The 24,138-nt window shown below is 42.6% G+C and overlaps 1 protein-coding gene across 1 annotated transcript in view; it reads left to right on the top strand.

Annotated features, from left to right (window-relative positions):
* Positions 1-24,138, top strand: part of LOC123762148 (uncharacterized) — a 243,853-nt gene that overhangs the window by 219,252 nt on the left and 463 nt on the right. The window contains exons 4-5 of the mRNA XM_069335747.1: positions 1,884-2,066; positions 22,044-24,138. The exon at positions 22,044-24,138 is cut by the window's right edge and continues 463 nt beyond it. Coding sequence (XP_069191848.1) covers positions 1,884-2,066; positions 22,044-22,198 — 338 coding nt within the window. The 3' untranslated portion in view covers positions 22,199-24,138. The remainder of the gene's footprint in view (positions 1-1,883; positions 2,067-22,043) is intronic.

Below are 24,138 nucleotides of genomic sequence, written 5' to 3'. Positions count from 1 at the left end.
CATAAGTCCAGTCGGGCCTCAACCTAGTCCTTGAAGTTATGCTGAACCTCACTTTAAGAATGGATAGTGTCCCGCCTTGTCCCAATCAATCAATCAATAACATTATTCATAAATGTCTGTTTTGTACATTTACTTTGAACTAACGAACATAATAGTTTATATAATGGGTCTCATTCCCGTCGTAAGTTTATTAGTTAGAAAGAACGCATCCTACTACAAGAGATAATGTAGGAACAGATATATATTTGTAACATACATTTGGGGAGACTCTTTATAGGAACAGGCAGGGAAATGATTTTGACAGCTTCAACAGTTTGTTTTGTTAAACCAAAAAAAATATTGTCCATGATCAACAATTTTAGTAGAGTTTTGGTGGATTACATTCCAGATCATGACTTGAGGATTATATTAATGCTGTCGAGTCTGTAGTTATTAATATGGGAGTAATTGTATTATTTATTAATACTGATTTTTTTAAACCTATGTGCATGGGACACTATATTAGGTACTCTGCTAAATGTTAGCTGAGAGAAGGCTTAGTTTTAATACTACTGGACTGCATGTTCCCATGTAGGAGGGAGAAGTGGACCATCGCCATTTAAGAGCTAATGGGTGTGTAAAATGGCTCCTGACAGTAGAGTGGAGATTAGCATGTCAGGTCACCATGGATGCTGACTCGGAATACAGTGAAGTGGCCATGACATCACCAGCCCATGTGACCTCTGTTGAACTAATAACAGCCTGGTATGCCCAAAACCCATATATTATCTTATCACTGATTACCTAAACTTAGAAACAAGGTCTGGAGTGGATTTGGGCGCGCTTCCCGCCATACGCTGTTACTCCAGCCTAGGACAGCCTCTACAATACAGTAGACATGTATGTTTCAGCTAGAAGCCACTAGCTAAACCAAATTGTGTAAGTCGTTAGCCGTCAACTTAATATAGCACTGCGGTTTCATCGATAATACATACAAGTGGCCGGAATCCCGCGGTGTGAATATGTTAGCAGAGTTAAGTGAATTTACTGTAAAAGTAAATAAAACGAGGGTTACATTCAGATGCAACAGACTGAGAAGAGTGACCTCTTGATCGTAAGATATTTATATCATCTAAAGAGTTAAAGATACAGTAAGGTGTTGAGTCAATGTTGTATGTAAGATTCATCGGTGAAAGCTGCCCACATGTTAACAGTGTAAGCCGAGGCACGTGTGATACAGCCAAAGTTACCAGGCACGCTGGTTACCGCGTCCCATAGTATTGACAAGCTGCAGTCTATTGTTCTGCGTGATCTTCCTGTGAGGTACCTCACCCGATACACAGGTCTTCTTCTCTAGCTTACACTGTAGGTGCTTGTGAGGACAAATGTCAAGCACTTTATGCAATCCATATTTGGTGAGCAACATCAGCAGATGGCGCTGGTCCCTGTACCCAGGACAAAGTCATATGTCAAATGCTTGCGACCGAGATGTTCAGTGCATATTGCTTTGTTTCATAAATAGTGGGTCATTATTTCATTGATTAGAGTGCCAGAGCGATTTTACACATTTTAAACTTATTTTGAAATTCTTAACCATTGTAATTATTGCCATGAGTTTTGTCAATATAATTTGATAATTGAAATAAGCCTAGTTGTTCCTGTGTGAGGCAGTAATGAAAAATAATCAGCATGTCAAAGTTAGGTCATGTGTCTAAGCTAGTTTTGACTCATATTAATTGGAATCCATGCAATGTATATTATAATTAAAAAACTTTCATTCCAATGAAGTAAATTTTTTAAATATTTTCAATTACCGAAATTCTGTTTATTAGGCAACTTTGTCGTTCAAGTACAAAATATAAGAAAAATGTCTGCTATCAATCATATATTTCTTTGTATAGCAGTTTTACATGATGGTTCGAAGCTCTTAGTGGAGAAGTTGAAGGTGGCACTGGCCGCACAGGCGCTGGCAGCAAGTCTACAAATAGTGGTGGTTGTGCTGGTGATGGTGATCATGATATTGGTGGTGGTGGTGGTGGCTGCTCTCCTCTATCACATCGACATCCTCAGGAGAAAACCAATACCAGGTAAGTAATATCATATACTTAATTGAGATATATAAGTCTGGAACCTTTAGGTCAGCGTTTCTTCTTACCTGATGCCTATGTTTACCCAACAGTAAATAGGTGAAGAGGAATCAAACAACTGTTATGTGTTGCATCCTGAGGAAGGTCAGTCTTTTCTATGAGGACATCAATAAGTCAAACAGGCTTTCTGTCTCTTGTATGGGAAAGGAAACCATATATATATATATATATATATATATATATATATATATATATATATATATATATATATATATATATATATATATATATATATATATATATATATATATATATATATATGCGAACAAGCCTGAATGGTCCCCAGGACAATATGCAACTGAAAACTCACACCCCAGAAGTGACTCGAACCCATACTCCCAGGAGCAACGCAACTGGTATGTACAAGACGCCTTAATCCACTTGACCATCACGACCGGACATAATGAGGTGATAGCCGAGGCTATTTGAACCACCCCACCGCCGTCACTCGGATAGTAATCTTGGGCATAGCATTTTACCAAATCACCTCATTCTTTTGGGCACACGTGAGGAACACAAATGCGAACAAGCCTGAATGGTCCCCAGGACTATATATATATATATATATATATATATATATATATATATATATATATACGTGTGCCCCAAAGAATGAGGTGATTTGGTAAAATGCTATACCCAAGATTACTATCCGAGTGCCGGCGGTGGGGTGGTTCAAATAGCCTCGGCTATCACCTCATTTTGTCCGGTCGTGATGGTCAAGTGGATTAAGGCGTCTTGTACATACCAGTTGCGTGGCTCCTGGGAGTATGGGTTCGAGTCACTTCTGGGGTGTGAGTTTTCAGTTGCATATTGTCCTGGGGACCATTCAGGCTTGTTCGCATTTGTGTTCCTCACGTGTGCCCCAAAGAATGAGGTGATTTGGTAAAATGCTATGCCCAAGATTACTATCTGAGTGCCGGCGGTGGGGTGGTTCAAATAGCCTCGGCTATCACCTCATTTTGTCCGGTCGTGATGGTCAAGTGGATTAAGGCGTCTTGTACATACCAGTTGCGTGGCTCCTGGGAGTATGGGTTCGAGTCACTTCTGGGGTGTGAGTTTTCAGTTGCATATTGTCCTGGGGACCATTCAGGCTTGTTCACATTTGTGTTCCTCACGTGTGCCCCAAAGAATGAGGTGATTTGGTAAAATGCTATGCCCAAGATTACTATCCGAGTGCCGGCGATGGGGTGGTTCAAATAGCCTCGGCTATCACCTCATTTGGTCCGGTCGTGATGGTCAAGTGGATTAAGGCGTCTTGTACATACCAGTTGCGTGGCTCCTGGGAGTATGGGTTCGAGTCACTTCTGGGGTGTGAGTTTTCAGTTGCATATTGTCCTGGGGACCATTCAGGCTTGTTCGCATTTGTGTTCCTCACGTGTGCCCCAAAGAATGAGGTGATTTGGTAAAATGCTATGCCCAAGATTACTATCCGAGTGCCGGCGGTGGGGTGGTTCAAATAGCCTCGGCTATCACCTCATTTTGTCCGGTCGTGATGGTCAAGTGGATTAAGGCGTCTTGTACATACCAGTTGCGTGGCTCCTGGGAGTATGGGTTCGAGTCACTTCTGGGGTGTGAGTTTTCAGTTGCATATTGTCCTGGGGACCATTCAGGCTTGTTCGCATTTGTGTTCCTCACGTGTGCCCCAAAGAATGAGGTGATTTGGTAAAATGCTATGCCCAAGATTACTATCTGAGTGCCGGCGGTGGGGTGGTTCAAATAGCCTCGGCTATCACCTCATTTTGTCCGGTCGTGATGGTCAAGTGGATTAAGGCGTCTTGTACATACCAGTTGCGTGGCTCCTGGGAGTATGGGTTCGAGTCACTTCTGGGGTGTGAGTTTTCAGTTGCATATTGTCCTGGGGACCATTCAGGCTTGTTCGCATTTGTGTTCCTCACGTGTGCCCCAAAGAATGAGGTGATTTGGTAAAATGCTATGCCCAAGATTACTATCCGAGTGCCGGCGATGGGGTGGTTCAAATAGCCTCGGCTATCACCTCATTTGGTCCGGTCGTGATGGTCAAGTGGATTAAGGCGTCTTGTACATACCAGTTGCGTGGCTCCTGGGAGTATGGGTTCAAGTCACTTCTGGGGTGTGAGTTTTCAGTTGCATATTGTCCTGGGGACCATTCAGGCTTGTTCGCATTTGTGTTCCTCACGTGTGCCCCAAAGAATGAGGTGATTTGGTAAAATGCTATGCCCAAGATTACTATCCGAGTGCCGGCGGTGGGGTGGTTCAAATAGCCTCGGCTATCACCTCATTTTGTCCGGTCGTGATGGTCAAGTGGATTAAGGCGTCTTGTACATACCAGTTGCGTGGCTCCTGGGAGTATGGGTTCGAGTCACTTCTGGGGTGTGAGTTTTCAGTTGCATATTGTCCTGGGGACCATTCAGGCTTGTTCGCATTTGTGTTCCTCACGTGTGCCCCAAAGAATGAGGTGATTTGGTAAAATGCTATGCCCAAGATTACTATCCGAGTGCCGGCGGTGGGGTGGTTCAAATAGCCTCGGCTATCACCTCATTTTGTCCGGTCGTGATGGTCAAGTGGATTAAGGCGTCTTGTACATACCAGTTGCGTGGCTCCTGGGAGTATGGGTTCGAGTCACTTCTGGGGTGTGAGTTTTCAGTTGCATATTGTCCTGGGGACCATTCAGGCTTGTTCGCATTTGTGTTCCTCACGTGTGCCCCAAAGAATGAGGTGATTTGGTAAAATGCTATGCCCAAGATTACTATCCGAGTGCCGGCGGTGGGGTGGTTCAAATAGCCTCGGCTATCACCTCATTTTGTCCGGTCGTGATGGTCAAGTGGATTAAGGCGTCTTGTACATACCAGTTGCGTGGCTCCTGGGAGTATGGGTTCGAGTCACTTCTGGGGTGTGAGTTTTCAGTTGCATATTGTCCTGGGGACCATTCAGGCTTGTTCGCATTTGTGTTCCTCACGTGTGCCCCAAAGAATGAGGTGATTTGGTAAAATGCTATGCCCAAGATTACTATCCGAGTGCCGGCGGTGGGGTGGTTCAAATAGCCTCGGCTATCACCTCATTTTGTCCGGTCGTGATGGTCAAGTGGATTAAGGCGTCTTGTACATACCAGTTGCGTGGCTCCTGGGAGTATGGGTTCGAGTCACTTCTGGGGTGTGAGTTTTCAGTTGCATATTGTCCTGGGGACCATTCAGGCTTGTTCGCATTTGTGTTCCTCACGTGTGCCCCAAAGAATGAGGTGATTTGGTAAAATGCTATGCCCAAGATTACTATCCGAGTGCCGACGGTGGGGTGGTTCAAATAGCCTCGGCTATCACCTCATTTTGTCCGGTCGTGATGGTCAAGTGGATTAAGGCGTCTTGTACATACCAGTTGCGTGGCTCCTGGGAGTATGGGTTCGAGTCACTTCTGGGGTGTGAGTTTTCAGTTGCATATTTTCCTGGGGACCATTCAGGCTTGTTCGCATTTGTGTTCCTCACGTGTGCCCCAAAGAATGAGGTGATTTGGTAAAATGCTATGCCCAAGATTACTATCCGAGTGCCGGTGGTGGGTTGGTTCAAATAGCCTCGGCTATCACCTCATTTTGTCCGGTCGTGATGGTCAAGTGGATTAAGGCGTCTTGTACATACCAGTTGCGTGGCTCCTGGGAGTATGGGTTCGAGTCACTTCTGGGGTGTGAGTTTTCAGTTGCATATTGTCCTGGGGACCATTCAGGCTTGTTCGCATTTGTGTTCCTCACGTGTGCCCCAAAGAATGAGGTGATTTGGTAAAATGCTATGCCCAAGATTACTATCCGAGTGCCGGCGGTGGGGTGGTTCAAATAGCCTCGGCTATCACCTCATTTTGTCCGGTCGTGATGGTCAAGTGGATTAAGGCGTCTTGTACATACCAGTTGCGTGGCTCCTGGGAGTATGGGTTCGAGTCACTTCTGGGGTGTGAGTTTTCAGTTGCATATTGTCCTGGGGACCATTCAGGCTTGTTCGCATTTGTGTTCCTCACGTGTGCCCCAAAGAATGAGGTGATTTGGTAAAATGCTATGCCCAAGATTACTATCCGAGTGCCGGCGGTGGGGTGGTTCAAATAGCCTCGGCTATCACCCATTTTGTCCGGTCGTGATGGTCAAGTGGATTAAGGCGTCTTGTACATACCAGTTGCGTGGCTCCTGGGAGTATGGGTTCGAGTCACTTCTGGGGTGTGAGTTTTCAGTTGCATATTGTCCTGGGGACCATTCAGGCTTGTTCGCATTTGTGTTCCTCACGTGTGCCCCAAAGAATGAGGTGATTTGGTAAAATGCTATGCCCAAGATTACTATCCGAGTGCCGGCGGTGGGGTGGTTCAAATAGCCTCGGCTATCACCTCATTTTGTCCGGTCGTGATGGTCAAGTGGATTAAGGCGTCTTGTACATACCAGTTGCGTGGCTCCTGGGAGTATGGGTTCGAGTCACTTCTGGGGTGTGAGTTTTCAGTTGCATATTGTCCTGGGGACCATTCAGGCTTGTTCGCATTTGTGTTCCTCACGTGTGCCCCAAAGAATGAGGTGATTTGGTAAAATGCTATGCCCAAGATTACTATCCGAGTGCCGGCGGTGGGGTGGTTCAAATAGCCTCGGCTATCACCTCATTTTGTCCGGTCGTGATGGTCAAGTGGATTAAGGCGTCTTGTACATACCAGTTGCGTGGCTCCTGGGAGTATGGGTTCGAGTCACTTCTGGGGTGTGAGTTTTCAGTTGCATATTTTCCTGGGGACCATTCAGGCTTGTTCGCATTTGTGTTCCTCACGTGTGCCCCAAAGAATGAGGTGATTTGGTAAAATGCTATGCCCAAGATTACTATCCGAGTGCCGGCGGTGGGTTGGTTCAAATAGCCTCGGCTATCACCTCATTTTGTCCGGTCGTGATGGTCAAGTGGATTAAGGCGTCTTGTACATACCAGTTGCGTGGCTCCTGGGAGTATGGGTTCGAGTCACTTCTGGGGTGTGAGTTTTCAGTTGCATATTGTCCTGGGGACCATTCAGGCTTGTTCGCATTTGTGTTCCTCACGTGTGCCCCAAAGAATGAGGTGATTTGGTAAAATGCTATGCCCAAGATTACTATCCGAGTGCCGGCGGTGGGGTGGTTCAAATAGCCTCGGCTATCACCTCATTTTGTCCGGTCGTGATGGTCAAGTGGATTAAGGCGTCTTGTACATACCAGTTGCGTGGCTCCTGGGAGTATGGGTTCGAGTCACTTCTGGGGTGTGAGTTTTCAGTTGCATATTGTCCTGGGGACCATTCAGGCTTGTTCGCATTTGTGTTCCTCACGTGTGCCCCAAAGAATGAGGTGATTTGGTAAAATGCTATGCCCAAGATTACTATCCGAGTGCCGGCGGTGGGGTGGTTCAAATAGCCTCGGCTATCACCTCATTTTGTCCGGTCGTGATGGTCAAGTGGATTAAGGCGTCTTGTACATACCAGTTGCGTGGCTCCTGGGAGTATGGGTTCGAGTCACTTCTGGGGTGTGAGTTTTCAGTTATATATATATATATATATATATATATATATATGACAATGTCAGACCACGGAGGAAAAATGAAACAGGAAATTTCCTTAAGTACTTTCGTATATTAAATACATCTTCAGAAGGTCTTAATATACGAAAGTACTTAAGGAAATTTCCTGTTTCATTTTTCCTCCGTGGTCTGACATTGTCACATTCTTAATCACGTGTTTATTTTCGTGATATACATATATATATATATATATATATATATATATATATATATATATATATATATACAGTGGAGTTTTAAGTTGTGATATATATATATATATATATATATATATATATATATATATATATATATATATATATATATATATATATATACATATATATATATATATATATATATATATATATATATATATATATATATATTTTCACAAGGAATGAGAAATGATGAATCCGAGCGCTATCGTAAATGAACACATTTTCAGGTGCTCTGTACACAGATATGCAAAACGGTTACATATTGTTACTGGGGGGGGGGGGGGTCTGACTCGGGTTACTTACTAGTGTCCGTCTGTACCTAAGATGAGGACCACATCGTACCCACCAACGCGGGTCTTTGCTCCCACACATCTGGGTGCTTGTGATCGCCCTGGGAGTCCTTCAGAGGAATCACGGGTGAACCCGCTACTAACTATTCCAGCCTTGTCCTACGGAAGTGTGAAGGAAGATTCAGCATTAACCTCAAGACGTGGCTACAGCACTTCCTCTGAGTCTTGCCCGCCATAACAAAGGGGTCACAAGTCACTTGTCCACACCTGTGTCACTTAACTACTCACTAGGTCGCCAGCTTGGTTTGTAACTCTGCATCCCAGCAATGCAGTTCAGTGGTTTAAACTTAGGGTCGCCAGACAATGATATGTTACCACTATTACTGTGTTAAATCAGTATTGCCAGTCTCGGGTAGATTTCTATAAATATCAGTGTTATTCAAATACTTCCAGTCACTAGGATATTTTCCATATAAAACAATACTGATCATATTGTGGTGCAATAGTATCACTTAACAATGCTCAAAGAGAGATGGAGGGAGCACATAAGCACATCAATAAAACAATATGAAGTTTACTATATAAAAACTACATTAATCATATAAGGAATAACACATGAGAAAATATATGAAATAGATGATCTGGAGAACGTTGGCAACTTTCCTTTCGCCGCCTCTGGCAACTCGGACAGCTGGGCAGATTTAAATGGGGGACTTGCACTCTCTCGACGAATCCACAATCCACAAGCTAGGAATCCACAGGGAAATAGCAATTAGGCTATATAGACTACGTCTAGGTTACAGATGCAACTGGGAGATTGGTGAACCCCGACAGAGAGAGTGCATCTTCTGCCAAACTGTCACAGAAAAGCCATTACTTCACTATCTTCTGGAATGTGAAGCAACCAATGACCTTAGAAGAGCTTTAAGAGTTCCTGAATCATGCAGTGGCCACCCTGAAGCCATCAACACTGCCACTCTCCTGGTCAACAAAGGTGTCCAGTAGATGGACACCCTCATAAAGACTGTGAAGCAGTATCCTCCCCCACGATAACAGCTTGATGGTTAAATGCAACCTCAGAACACGGAAAACAAAAAAAAATTGTACCACTTACGGGCTATTCATGCCCGTGCCACCTCTTGGGTGGCTTAATTTTTATCAATCAATCAATCTCTCGACGCATGGGACACATCTCCCGTCACGCAGGGAGATGTGACGCACCTCCACAGATCTTCAGTATCAGCTCTTGATACTAGTAATGGCTCAAAAGGGCCACCACTTACGGGCTATTCATGCCCGTGCCACCTCTTGGGTGCCTTAATCTTCGTCAATTGGGGACACATTTACGGGTGACATCTCCAGTCCCGCAGGGTGCAGCCGCACCTCCACAGATCTCCAGTATCATCTATTGATACTGGTAATGGCTCAAAAGGGCCCCCACTTACGGGCTATTCGTGCCTGTGCCACCTTTTGGGTGGCTTAATCTTCATCAATCTTGGACACATTCGTCGGGGAAGACATATCCCGTCACGTAGGGTGCAATCGCACCTCCACAGATCTCCAGTATCATCTGGTATTATCCAAATGATAATCCAGTATCATCTCCAGTATTCCCATTATTTGGGAATAATGATGTCTGACGACCTAACGTTTAGGGAGCATAACCAAGCAAATATTGCGACAGCCAGAAAAATGATAGGATGGATTACGAGAACTTTCAAATCCAGGGATCCCATCACAATGGTTGTACTCTTCAAGTCACTTGTGTTGTCCCGTCTTGAGTACTGCTCGGTACTCACTTCCGCCTTCAGAGCAGGAGAGATTGCTGAAATAGAGGGAATACAGAGAACATATACGGCACGCATAGACGCGATAAAGCACCTAAATTATTGGGATCGTTTCAAAGCCCTCCAAATGTACTCACTAGAAAGAAGACGAGAGAGATATCAAATAATATACACCTGGAAGATACTGGAGGGCCAAGTACCAAATCTACACAGTAAAATAACGTACTGGAGTGAACGATATGGTAGAAAATGCAGAATAGAACCAGTGAAGAGTAGGGGTGCCATAGGCACAATCCGAGAACTCTGTATAAACATCAGAGGTCCGCGGTTGTTCAACACCCTCCCAGTGAGCATAAGAAATATTGCCGGAACAACCGTGGACATCTTCGAGAGGAAACTAGATTTATTCCTCCATCGAGTGCCGGACCAACCGGGCTGTGGTGGGTATGTGGGCCTGCGGGCCGCTCCAAGCAACAGCCTGGTGGACCAAACTCTCACAAGTCAAGCCTGGCCTCGGGCCGGGCTTGGGGAGTAGAATGACTCTCAGAACCCCATCAACCAGGTATCATCTATTGATACTGGTGATGGCTCAAAAGGGCCACCACTTACGACTATTCATGCCCGTGTCACCTTTTGGGTGGCTTCATCTTAACACATTCACACGGGAGACATCTCCCGTCACGCAGGGTGCAGTCGCACCTCCACAGATCTCCAGTATCATCTATTGATACTGGTGATAGTGTAATGGTATATGCACACCATAGCCCCTTCCCCCTTTCCCCTGTCCCCTTTCCCCTTTCTCTTCTCCATCCTTTTCCCCTTCCCATCCCTCGCTTGCCTTCCCTCCCTTTGGGTCATCCCTGCTTTTTGTCACGGTCTGACCCTCGGGGTCATAAACAGTTTGAAGCCACTTGCTCCCCTCGCTCTCCTGTCCATCTGTCCAGTGACGAATTGAAAATAGTAGTCCCAGGGCCAATAAACTTGTGATCTCAATTTACAAGTGGGTGCCCAGCCGGCATTCCCACAGGAAAGTTGTTGGTGCCTTCCCAGTTTTTGGAGTTTCTGTCAAGAGGAATTGACCCTTATGGTCAAGCCTGATCCGGATTGGTTGAAGACATGTAGGCCTGTGGAGGCGGGGCCTCACAGGGTAGTGCCTGTCCATGCCATTGGCCCGGATTCTAGATCACCTAGTTATGTTTAAATCCGTTGGCCATATGCTTGGGATAGGCGGAGTTAATTTGGGCCTAGGAACTAGGGGGTGGAACCTGTCCCACTGGTAAGCGTTTTTAATAAAGATTAGTTAGTGTGTCTTGGAGCCTCAACTGAGGTACAGGTCAGGTGACCTGCGGGCAGACAATCAACATCCATTGGCAAGCTGCAGTATTGAAGGTAATTGTGCACCTGAGTTATGTAGATTTCGGTATTACATTCCATTGCCTCATGCGGTTTTAGAGTAGGGGTATGTTTCAATTTTGATTCAAATATACGGGTTCCAATAATAAAGTATTTTAATGTATTTGTGTTTAGTTATCTGTTTCCCTTTGATTAATGACTGTGTTATTCATCCTTGTGATTTTCATTTCCTGTGCTAGAAATTCCCCTGTGTTCTCCATCTTATGAAGAGTAAAGTCACTCTAGAATCTCCCGTTCAGTCCAGTAAGATTACAGTATTAATCCGATAAGATTCATTTACGTGCCCTTTGAGTCCCATGATTATTGAGTCTCTTCCTTCCTGGGAACCAATAATTTTAGACACATTCATTTATGTTTGGGAAGGTGGTGGCAGTGTTTAATGGATTAATTATTAAGATCTAAATTAATACCCCGATCCTTGTATTGTCCTCCTCATTTAATATTCAATTTATATTCGTGGCAGTCCAGTGAGGGGTCATACTGGACTGTAACAGTGTTAAGCCGGGGTATTGGATGAAGGGAAAGAGTAGAGAGAGAGAGAGAGTTACAGCAAGGGTAGTGTTCAGTACGATTACAAGGGTTCAGGGTTATTACAATGGATCAAAAGGGCCACCACTTACGGGCTATTCATGCCCGTGCCACCTTTTGGGTGGCTTCATCTTCATCTTAACACATTCACAAGGGAGACATCTCCCGTCATGCAGGGTGCATTCGAAACCACAGATCTCCAGCATCAGCTTTTGATACTGGTAATGACTCAAAAGGGCCACCACTTACGGGCTATTCATGCCCGTGCCAGCTTTTGTGTTGCTTAATCGTAATCAATCATCAATTCTCTCGACAGGGGGCGGCTTCGTGGACGTCGTCCACACGTCCAGCACACTGCTACACACGTTCCCACGCTGTCTTCTCCAGCAGTTGTAATACCGGCTGACCTTCAGCCTACTCTAATCTAACATAATAAAAAACTCACTAGGTAATATATCTATGATGGACCTACCTAGCTTAGTCATCAAGGGGCAATGGGAGGGAAATATGATCTGCCTTAATCACACCTGTCCACGACGTCTGTCCTCCGATGATAGGAGGTACATGGTTCCCAGGTCGCTACTTGGCGTTACAGTTGCGTGTCACAGGTCCTCAGCCGTCATGGATAACTCGCGTCTTCGCCGTACCTATCCCCTGGCTTCAGATTATCCAAGCTGGTCCAACCAGTGGTCACAGAGTATGTCACTGTACACACTCGTTCCTTCACCGAAACGTTTTCTCTTGGATCCAGATGCGATGTCTTCCCTCCAAAACTCAATAGATATGACCCAGTCACTGCAGCACTGCACGTCGTACGAGCTCTGACTCGCGGGCGCCAGAATTGCCTCCCAGAGTCGCCACTCACCTTCTGTCGTCCGACTAAATAGCCACCAGTTCTTGGCACCTCTTTGCCCACTAAACCTGGCTTCTTCGTACTCCCCAGGAGCACACTGTCTTCTGCGGCACTGGTAGACTGCGCTGGCTGCTCAAATCCACTGAGCAATGCTCCCAGAACCTCCAATCTTGGGAGCTCACTGACACATTTCTGCTCGCATCAAAGGTCTGTGTAACTCTGCTGCAGCACTTCCGCCAGCGCTGGGCCAGGTCTCCCGGTGACGACACGGCGGTCTCTGTTCAGTAACGTCACGTGACCTTGGCCCGCCAATCACCAGCCTGCTGACGTCATCACGTCAAGGTGCCAAAATGATAGAGATGTCGCCATTTTGTATGTACAAGGGGAGTAACCCCCTTTACCTGCAAATCTTATAAATGATCATCTCTCCATAAATAAGTAATCTTTTCAGTTGCCTCTTATATCAAATGACTCCCTGCGCCTCAGGGAGCCTGCAAGGTAAGTGAATATGAGTCTTAACGCCGGCATTGGGGAGAAATAAGAGAGAGCACCGTAACAATATATATCTTGCAAGTGAGCAGAACAAGGTTGTAAACAGGTGGGTGCAGGTGAAGACGTGTCTCAACCAGCTGGTGACAGCTTTATGCACAATTTATATTTATCACATATCTTTCCAATTATGAAGGTGTCCAATTTAGATAATACTGACCTTATATTTGTATTCCAAACTTCACTAATTTTGATGACCAAATCACACATTCGGTCCGTCCTGGAAAATTATTAAGTCGTGTGGGGCTTTATAACGGACGTGACCATTAACAAACAAACATTTTTCCAATGTGCAGTTTATCAGTTAGTGATAAATTGCACATTCGAAAATCTTGTAAAGTTTTAGAGAAATCGACCAGACCACATTAATGGGGTTTTAACACTTCAGGAAGTTAACCCACTGTTCATCTTCTTGACGTCTTATGAGTGTCCACCTGATTGGAGAAATGTTAAAAAGTTGTGTCTCGTGTATCATTAACGAACAGAAACGTAGCTTGACAAAAGGCAGGTACCTTGAGAGGAGTACTCTACTCTCCAGTACATGTACAATAGGCAGGTACCCCAAGATGTGAATAGTATTCTAGCAAGAAGGGCAACAAGCTAGATAATTGCGGCTTTAGTTTATTTACCAGATAAGAACTTAATGTTCTAGGGTGTTGCGCTTCTGTTAACCAACCATTTCCTTCCTTTCTGAAAAACACACATCTTAAAATGTTTTAATACACATCTGTTTCTGGTATATATGTTTCCTACACCTTTTTCTGTATATCCTGTTTATGACGGTGGGAGCCATTGATGCCAGGTAGGAGCCTCCTGTTCCAGGTGTTAGAACATTACTCAACAGATCCCCTGTGGGAAATCTTTCCAAGTTACAATATAATTAACATATGTACAGCATCTGAGACACATGGCCCCTGGAGTTGGAGTGCCTTGGGGTTCCTAAAAGAATTTGATTCCAGGGTCATTGACATCACCAGAGACCCAAGGGCAGTCAGTTTCCTGTTTCAGTGTCTCAGTGTGGCGATCCAGAGGGGCAACGCCTACTGCGTCCTCGGTTTCTGTCTGGAAGCGGAGGAACTCCAAGAAATCCATAACCTCTAAACCCATTGTTTAACTAATGTAAATTTTGTAACCTTTAAATATCTAAGAAAGCACAGCAACAGACAAAAGGAAGGGGGTGGTAGGAGAAAAGTACACATAAATTGTATTGGAGGGGACCTAAACATTACCTGTAATGCGTTATGTGTGATTTCCTCCGAGGCTGAGGGTCTCCTTCTTCCCGCCAGAGGTGGTACTCCCTTCCATTAAAAAAACAAATATAATTAACTAAGTAATAAATATGTTTAATAATATATAGGTTAGTAGTTAAGTCCTCTGTTCATAAATAATAATTTTAACTAAAATGTGTGATAGCCAGACTCTTATATCTGGCGCCATAATTCTTCCACAACCTTCCCTCTTTGTTATGAGACGATGAAGGTATTATACATAGCTATTGCTTATCATTATTAATCTGAGGGGAGGAAATCCGAATTAATATTTTAAAGGTTGATGAGATTATTAAAATAAAGTTAATCCTAATACCAGAAATAGCTTAAGGGCGCGGTATATGCGATTTAAAATTTTGTTTAATGTCAACCAAACTTTTTTTACAAGTTGTATATAAGAAGGCCTGCAGCTGTTCTACGTTCCAGTATCGTACCCCAAATAGAAAGGGAGATATGTTTTTTTCCAACGAATTTTACACATTTTCAATATCCTACTTCTACCACAATATTCAAATGACATAATTTCTATGACACTCATATATCATATTAGCATATATTAAAGGATTTATGTGAAAAGGATTATCCAAAATATGTTTAGTTTTACTAATACAAGTAGTCAAAGTTCCCCCAAAAATATATTCCAATATTTCATGTTTGCAAATATTTATCAAATCAATAAAGGAACTTAGCAATAAAGTGTTTTATAGATGTTGTAGAAACGTCAACTCTACATATAAGGTGTAAATTTCATGTAAATTTAAAAAAATTAAAGAGGAGATGCTATGTTATGTTACTTGAAATTAAATATGATCAAACACTCTGCCACCTGTTGTTGAAGTTGACTTCAACCAATGTCCTCCAAAACTTGCATCTTTACAGAGAGGCATACGTTCTGTAAGGTGTATAAGTCTCATGCAAATCGGCTGATAAGTAATTTGAGAAAATAATCAAATTAGTTTTTTTTTTTTTTTGGCATAAAAGTAAATATTTAAATACTTTATTATATGCTATTGTGATAGCTTAGAGTCAAAGACATGATTTGAGTTGTCACTTATGTTTGATGTTAATTTTTTACCATTTTGGAAATTTTTTGACATTATTCAATATTTTTTTCTCCCTTCCTATTTATGCTATGATACTAAGACTTGGGCCAGTTTAATTATATTATTTATACAACTAATCAAAAAAGTTTTATTGAAATCGAACCAGTTTTCATTTATCGCATTTTCCCGTAATACTTCCCCTTAAAAGCCACTCCCGACTTGAGAAAGAGTGGCTAACTTTACTCACACACGAGGGCTGGGGAAGGAGGAGGAGACCATCTTGCTCCATGACAGCAAGCTTGCTACCACACACCTTGATAAGCCCAGCACCTGTTGCACGATTACGCCTCAGTGGAACCAGGCTCTTCAGATGTCCATGTTCGATGTGCCCCGATCTGACCTATAAATAACGCTAAGTAACCTCAGGGTTTTACCATATATGTAGTATCTAGATATTATAATATGATTGGGAAGTCAATGAGGTGATTGGTCGGTTACGGGAGTAACAACTAAAATAAATACGCCAGTGTAAAGCAAATTAACTTCAATAATCAAGTGTACACAGCGAGAATATCAACACAAATTGTGTAGTTATCTCTTTACCTCTACACTGAGGGCAGGAGGAGGTCGAGTGGCAGCACCCCCTGGGAGCGTCGCCATTAACCCCGTGACGACGCTAGTCACAGGCTGGCGTGTTATAGAGGTAATGGGTTTAGATGTCCATAATTAATACTACCGTTATGATTCATCTGACCAGCTAAGATCAGTTGTATTAACTGACCCCATTAAGACAACTCAGGAATTAAATACTACCAAATTATTTAGTTCACATTAAACTTGAATATTATTAAACAAGTACAGTTTCTATTCTGTCTGAACTAACACTATAAAACCCCAACTGGGGGAATTGAGTGGAAATAAATTTACATATGCCATACAGTTCATAACAAAATACTGTATAATACAATACACTTACACTAATAAAATAAATTGACAAACTTATCCACACAATCTCACTGCGCTCCCATCCCTGGTGTTACAACACATCCCTCCCATCCCTGGTGTTACAACACATCCCTCCCATTCCTGGTGTTACAACACTACTCAACACATCCCTGATGTTATAGCACTACTCAACACATCCCTGGTGTTACAACGTAACTGTAACGAGCACCGATCACACATGTGGCACAGGGTGTTGGAAACCACACCGAGGAACACACACCACTATCTCCGTGCGGAACAAGACGTTTGGGCACGTCTCCTTACACCTGGCGCAGCTGTTCATGTAGTAGTAAATAGGTACCTGGGAATCAGGCAGCTGTTGATGTAACATACTCGGAAGATCAGCCTTCGTCTTAAGAGGTCATTAATAAACCTTACAGACTTCCTCTGTAAGACAATGTAACAGTTAACTTTTTTAGTTAAATTAGGCAGAGGTATGTCAGGTCAAGATGGCTGTTTGTATTTGTATTTGAGTGGAAATCCTCTTTCAAGTGCATGAACAAAATAGATTTTTGAACCCAGCAGAAAAAAATACGTCGTAAGCTTAAACATTCACGAACATCATAGCGGACAAAAACTCGAAGCTGTGTTGTATTCCAAGAGCTGGTGAGCAAGATGGAAAAAAGGCGATTAAAACGGGAAAGAACTCGATTACCCGCGTGATTTTCCCTTCTGGCAATATTCTTGCTGACAGATTTTAGTGGTTTTCTGCAGCCTCAAAAGTTCATCACACTAAACTCATGAAGATAAACAGATATGAAGACAATCATGTCTTTGTCACGAATAATGATGCATTTGTTAACGACTTGTTAACATAGGAATGTGCTCTGATAAAAATGTTGCGAGCACCATGTGATGATTCAGTGAAGGTGTAAATCGTTTTCTTTGGTGTTAGCAAGTGCATTGACCTGGAGTGTTTCCGGTCCGACAATGTGGAAAAACCACACCGTACTAAGAATGACTTCATCGTTGCAAGCTGGACATCATCATCGGTGATTCCCAAGTGACTCTCCGTGCCCCCAGGCGTTGGGTAGAACTTACAGCGGCTCGCTATATGCCACCACGCAGGTGCTACAAATATCTGCGTCGGGGCCACACTGTATTGCGCTGCACCTCCAGGACCCACCGGTGTGCAGTGTGTGCTGGTCACAATGAATCTAAGAGGTGCCTTGGCCTCTACCACACTGGGCACACTGTGGCAACTAAATGCCTTAACTGTAGTGCTCCTGGCGTGATGGCAACTCACCAGAGATGCCCAGTTGATGTCTGGCTGCCCCCTACAAGCAGTACTCCGCTCTATAAGGCGCCACGTAATGATGATGGAGTGTCATTATCGGTGGAAAGTTGTCCTCTAGCAACAACTACGGTGGGCCACATCTTGCACTCTGACTTCTCGCTCGCCCTTGACTCACTTTGGACAGGGAAACAGTGGCGAGCATCTTTGCCCACTCATCTGGGCACCGGGTGCCACAATACACAGTTGCCAGGTGTGACTCGCCCCGGCTGGCGGGGTAGTAGGTCTCCATCCCCTCCCCCCCTGGAGATGGGGGCCGCCAGAGGCAGAGCCTCCCCTCCCACCCGCAGTCAACCTCCTAGGGTGGGGAGGTATCTGTGAAGGCGCAGGCATTTAAATGCTCTGTAGAACGGCAGCCTCCGCTACAACATAAAGAATCGGAGCTACAGCACACTTGGGAACTTGAGTTAGAAGAGATTCGCTGTCAGCATGAAGCAGCTATGTTAACAGTTAAACAGACGTATGAGCAAATGCTGAAGGATGTACAGCAGCGCTGTCGCTGTCATCGCGATAAACATGATGAGTATAGTGACCTGGAGAGTAACCCACAGTCACCAGCCAGGACTGAGAGCAGTGAAGTGGGCGAGGCTCACACACCTGGTGACTTAAATGCCACCACTCGTCTAGCTATTGGGTTTGATATATCGCAGCAAGGACCCGCGGAACTTGAAAACCTATTAAAAACAGTGTTCCCAAAAACCTTAAAAATAAGTGTTAAAGAGTTCATAAATAACTGTGTCGTTGACAAAGAAACGAGAGAGTGTATTGCAGCTGTATTGCCTTGTAGCCAGCTGCATCACAGAACTCAGAGAGATATCAGGAGTGATACAAAGCAAAGCAAAGGGACAGTAAATTACACAGACACACTTAAAAGCTTTCGGGGACTAAAAATTAGATATAAACTATGGATCCCACCAGAAATTCCCCCAATACAACGGTGCTTCGTATCCTCAGTTGGAACATAGCATCACTCAAGAAAAGACTTCCTGATCTCCAGCACAAGTGTCGACAGAGCCCATTGATGTCGTTTGCCTTCAGGAGTGCAGAGTTCCCACCAGGTCTTCACCCCCTCTACATTACCCTCCTTTGTTGTCTATAACCTTAAATCCAGTCACTATTGTATTTTGTGTGTTAAGAAGTTCCTTCCTCACCAGCCATTCCCAGCCAAGTCAACTGAAGGATATCAGTATCATGGTGTGAGGATCTACGTAGGGAACTCTGCCCTCAATATATTTGACTTGTATGCCCCCTAGTGATAAGTTTAATTATGCTGACCTTCCTGTCTGTTTTCAGACTGAGCCTCCCATCATTATAGGTGATTATAACGCTAAGCATAGGAATATTGGTAATTCGCAGTTCAGTAATCGTACTGGTAACCAACTGTTGTCACTATTAGGTAGTCACGATGATACACAGATTGTGGGTGACCTTGAACCGTCGCATATCTACGGAGGGATTCTTGATCTATGTCTCGGTTTCAACATCTCCCAAACCGTCTGCGCCTCGTCAATTGTGCCAGATATGGCGTCTGATCATCTGCCCATATTAGCCACTGTAAGCATTGGAAGCTCTATCCTTCCCGGCGGAATGTTCAAACGGAAGAGGCTGGCTGTGCCCATCGATTAACGAGACTATTTTGTTGCTCGTGTGTCAGAATGGTACCGTTGATCAGAGCCTTTTTCGGTTGAAGATTTTAACAATGAGCTAACAGGTACAATCGAGCAGTTTATAGAATCACTTGATCCATCGTCCAAGCCACGTAACCCAAATTACACTGGTCAAAGCACTTATGCCTATTATAATGATTCTGAATTGCATGCACTAAAACGCACTACCAGAAGGATTGGACTAGCTTATAGAAGGACCCGCACTGCTGAAATGCTTAAGCTCTTTCAAACGCCTCTGGCTGGGGTCAGGGAGCATATGGTAGAGCTGAGGCAGACAGACTGGGAAACTTTTGTCAGTGGTCTCAATTCTCACACGCCATTAAGTCGGGCATGGAAGAATATCAACAAGATCAAAGGGAAAAATGCAGCAGAGATCTCGTACCCTAATCCCCTGCACAGAGCAAATGAACTTGTTGATGCCTGGGCCACAACCTCCAGCTTTGACAGTCTTCCTCTATCCACACAGAATGAATTAAATAATATATATGCTGATAGAGCAAGGCTCCTTGACTTGTTGCTTCATCAAGAGGATGACTGTGACATGCTTTTTACTGAATACGAACTAGACTCTGCTCTACATAAAGGAAAAGTTACATCACCCGGGGAGGATGGAGTTACTTACGGCATACTGCGTATGCTTCTGCTAGTTCCAGGGAATCCATTGCTTGAATTGATAAATGAGCGATGTAACTGGGGAGCTTCAAAAGTCATGGACCAACAGCCTTATTATTCCCATTCCCTAACCTAACCAGAAGAGTGCTTTTCGCCCAGTCTCCCTCACTAGTTGTCTCTGTAAGTGTCTTGATAGGATGGTTCTCAACCATCTACTTTACAGAATTAGTAACATGTTGTCTCCCCAGATCTATAGCTTTACGCATTGAAAATGTGTACATCACTTTATTACCACATTCCACACCCTGCATACTGATAGGTCATATACCACTTTCGAAGATCTTAAGTCATCCTTTGACATTGCTAACCCACACGTCATTCTAAGCGAACTTGTTAAAACAAATTTTGGAGGATGGCTTCTACCGTGGATCCTAGTGAATAACGGGTTAGTTTGTTCAACAAAACCATTGAAGAAGCCGTTGTTGACTAGGATCCTAGTCAACAACGGCTTCTCTAATGGTTTTGTTGAAGACATCACAAGAAGAAAGGTAAAACGCCATGCAACCTCTGAAGAGTCAACCAACACAACACCTATACCCCCTATTAGACTATTTTACAGGAACTTCTTCTCGATAGCTCATAAAACGGAGGAAAGAGTCCTGAAAGATATTGTTGATAGTAACGTTATCCCTACAGACAAAAAACAGAAAATACAATTGAAGATTTACTATAAAACCAAAAAAAACGCCAACCTACTAATGAAAAACTCTCCAGACACAAAGCAGAATGCCTTGAAGGAAACCAACGTTGTGTATGCCTTCAAATGCCCACTTGGGGACTGTAAGCCCCAAAGAACTCAGTATATAGGCAAGACAACAACGTCTCTTTACAGGCGATTAACAATGAATAAACAACAGGGCACCATAAAGGATCATATAATCTCCTCTCACAACCAGACCATCACCAGAGAAGTCTTAATCAGCAACACAGAAATCATCGATTGGTACAGCGATAGCAGGCGGCTCGACATCTGCAAGGCATTACACATCAAGAAGTCAACACCAGCAATTAACAGCCAATTAATGCACAACTATATTCTACCCACTTCAAGACTCCGCACCAATGTAGAAGCATTAAGAGGACGTTTGGGCCAATAGGCCATCTGCAGTTAATTCCATTCTTATGCTCTCCTATCCAGTTAATACCCACTGTTTCGTGTTCTGTCTTGTATTTGTCACAAGTTTGTTCACCTCATCCAAAACTGTTGCACCATATCACCTCACCCAAATGCGACTATAAGTACGACGGATTAGATGTTTAGTGTTAGTATAAGTATGACTCCGTTTAGTGTTTTCAGGTTACAGTTGTGTGTGTAAACTAAAGTCTTAAAATAAGTTATTACGAAACGCGTTCAAGCGTCGCGTCAGACAAGAAATAAAAATGAATTTTGGAGAATTGGTTTTTCAATTACCATCGACAGTAAAAAGAAACATAAGAATTATTGAGAAAATTCGTGTTAGAATTATCAATCTTACTTTTTCGGTCATATTTAACAACATGTTTACAAGAAAGACTGCTACCAAAATATACTAATATGCGTATGTATATATATGTATATTTATATATTTATTTACATGTATGTATGAGTATGTGCACATGTATATATAACATCAACAATTGCGTAACTAGCGACAAAAGATTGTTATTTGATTAGCTAAACGAACTAGGGGGTTCAGTTCCAGAGGCACATAATCGGTTCAGTTCCATAACCGATTATGTGCCTCTGTAACCCCTTACACTGCCACCCACGGATGGGTATGTGGTGCATAATAAAGAAACAAATTGAATAATAATGTTGACAGACATTCATTTCTTCTCTACAGTTGTTGAGACAGAAGTCCGGCCCAACACACCCGTTGAAGAGCACGTGTACGAGGACTGGGACACTGTAAGGATGAGGGACGACGCCCGCGCCTCCGCCCACGTCAGCGAGAACAGTCTTTATATGGACTATCAGGAGACACGTAAACAACTATAAGTTTATACCTTCACTGTAGATCAAGCAACAACACAGCATAAACAACTTTAATTTCGAACGCTTAAACAAGAACAATGAAGAACAACGTGAAGCACACTAAAAACAAGACAGAACACCAGTACCAGTGATATGTAGCTTGAGTATACAAAAACTGAATACAAGTGATAGGAAGAAAAGTTGAAAACAAACTTTATTAATAAACAGCTTTAGAAAATACTAGAAAATACTGCAAACAGTAATGACAATTTTTTTTAACGTATAAATAAAATTATACAATCTTGCTATAAGTAATGTAAACTCAAATTATTTCATGTTTAGTATTTTGTCCACTGTATGGTAAGGATAAATCTCAAAATGTATTCAAGATATTAGATTGCCATTAAGGGTGATAATCATGATTCTTAAAAACGAATTAAAAAAAATGGATTTGTAGCTTTTGAGGTCAAGAACGGAACTGATTGCAGCATAAAAGGTGCAAATGCAAGGTTTACCATTATAGATAATGTGGTGTTTAAATTGTCTTGAAATGACAATTTCAAGACACGGCTAACAGACAATCCATCATCTTTCAGAAATTCACAAAGATTCCGCTGTTAGAGACTACACAAACAAGGCTCTACCAAATACCAAATCATTTCAACATACAAAAAGACCTTTTCCAGATATATCCTGAAGAGCATCCTTAAAAATAGTCAACAGATAAAACGATAAAAGCAGCATAGAAATAGCTGAAGCACTGCATATCAAACACTCATTGAACTATGAACAGCTTACAATTAGGTCACCACCATCTGAGGCCAAAACTGAACTAACAGTTTCCACCTCACCTCCAGCTCCAGCCGATCACAGAAAATGCAGTACATGATTATAAAATCCCCCTGAGGTGTAATAACTCTCCTTTATTCATCCACCACTTAATACTTTCACTTTACCTTGCCTGTTGAAAACGCTTCAAATAAAATGCGTCATTTAGGCTCAACAACGTGTGTAAAATGAACATTTGAAGAGAAAATTGATTTAACTTTCCATATATAGAAAAGAATTCAGGATATTTTGTCCACTAGGCCTACAAATGTAAATTCAGACGAATTTTTAGCTAAGGTTAATGATCAAGTCACCTCTGTAATATTTACTATAGAGACTGAAATTAATAAATGTTTTCCATTTTTAGATATACTTATTCATAGGGAATATTTTTCACTAAAGTTTATTGTTTACAGAAAACCTACAAATAATTTATTTTATGTTCATTATTTCTCAGGGCACAGATGCAACGTGTAACAATAAATTGTTTCCTCTTTGTATCTAAGAGTTCTTCGAATTGTTAGCCCAGAATTCTTGGATGAAGAATTTAGGAATAATGATTTTTTTGGTCTCAAGTTTTGTTATCCATTGAGTTTTTTTGGAAGTTTGCCACAGCAAAGTACATCGTATAAATTACAATAATATATGCAGTGAGAAAATTTGGCCAAAATATATGTTATGTTTACCATATTTTTCTGGGTTTGAAAATATTGTCAAGGCCTTGAAACTTTTTTATATAAATGTATTGTTTAATTATGAAAAACTGTTGGAAAATTATTAGTTAGAAACAGTCATCGTATCGAGAACGTTGTCATTTACAAAATACATTGTAAAGACTAATAGGTTCTATGTAAGTCAAACGTCCAATGATTTGAAATTTAGAATTTTGAAAAATAAATAATCCGTAGAACAGCCAATTGTCTATTACTTTGTTGGTTCATCTGTCAGAAAGTTCTCACCCAAATTGATTGGGCGAGGGCTTATCCAATAACGAATTGTACAAATATTTTCAATAGAAACATTATTGAATTTGCTTTAATGCAGATTACAAAGACATGCAATTTGAACATTTAGTAGTGGTTTGTATAATTTAGATCCATTTTTGATTGATCAGTTAAGAAACGATTTAAGTAAGA

Source organism: Procambarus clarkii, chromosome 34 (genome assembly GCF_040958095.1).
Source record: "Procambarus clarkii isolate CNS0578487 chromosome 34, FALCON_Pclarkii_2.0, whole genome shotgun sequence".
In the NCBI taxonomy this organism is placed as follows: Eukaryota; Metazoa; Arthropoda; class Malacostraca; order Decapoda; family Cambaridae; genus Procambarus; species Procambarus clarkii.
This window is presented reverse-complemented; position numbering and strand designations above follow the sequence as displayed.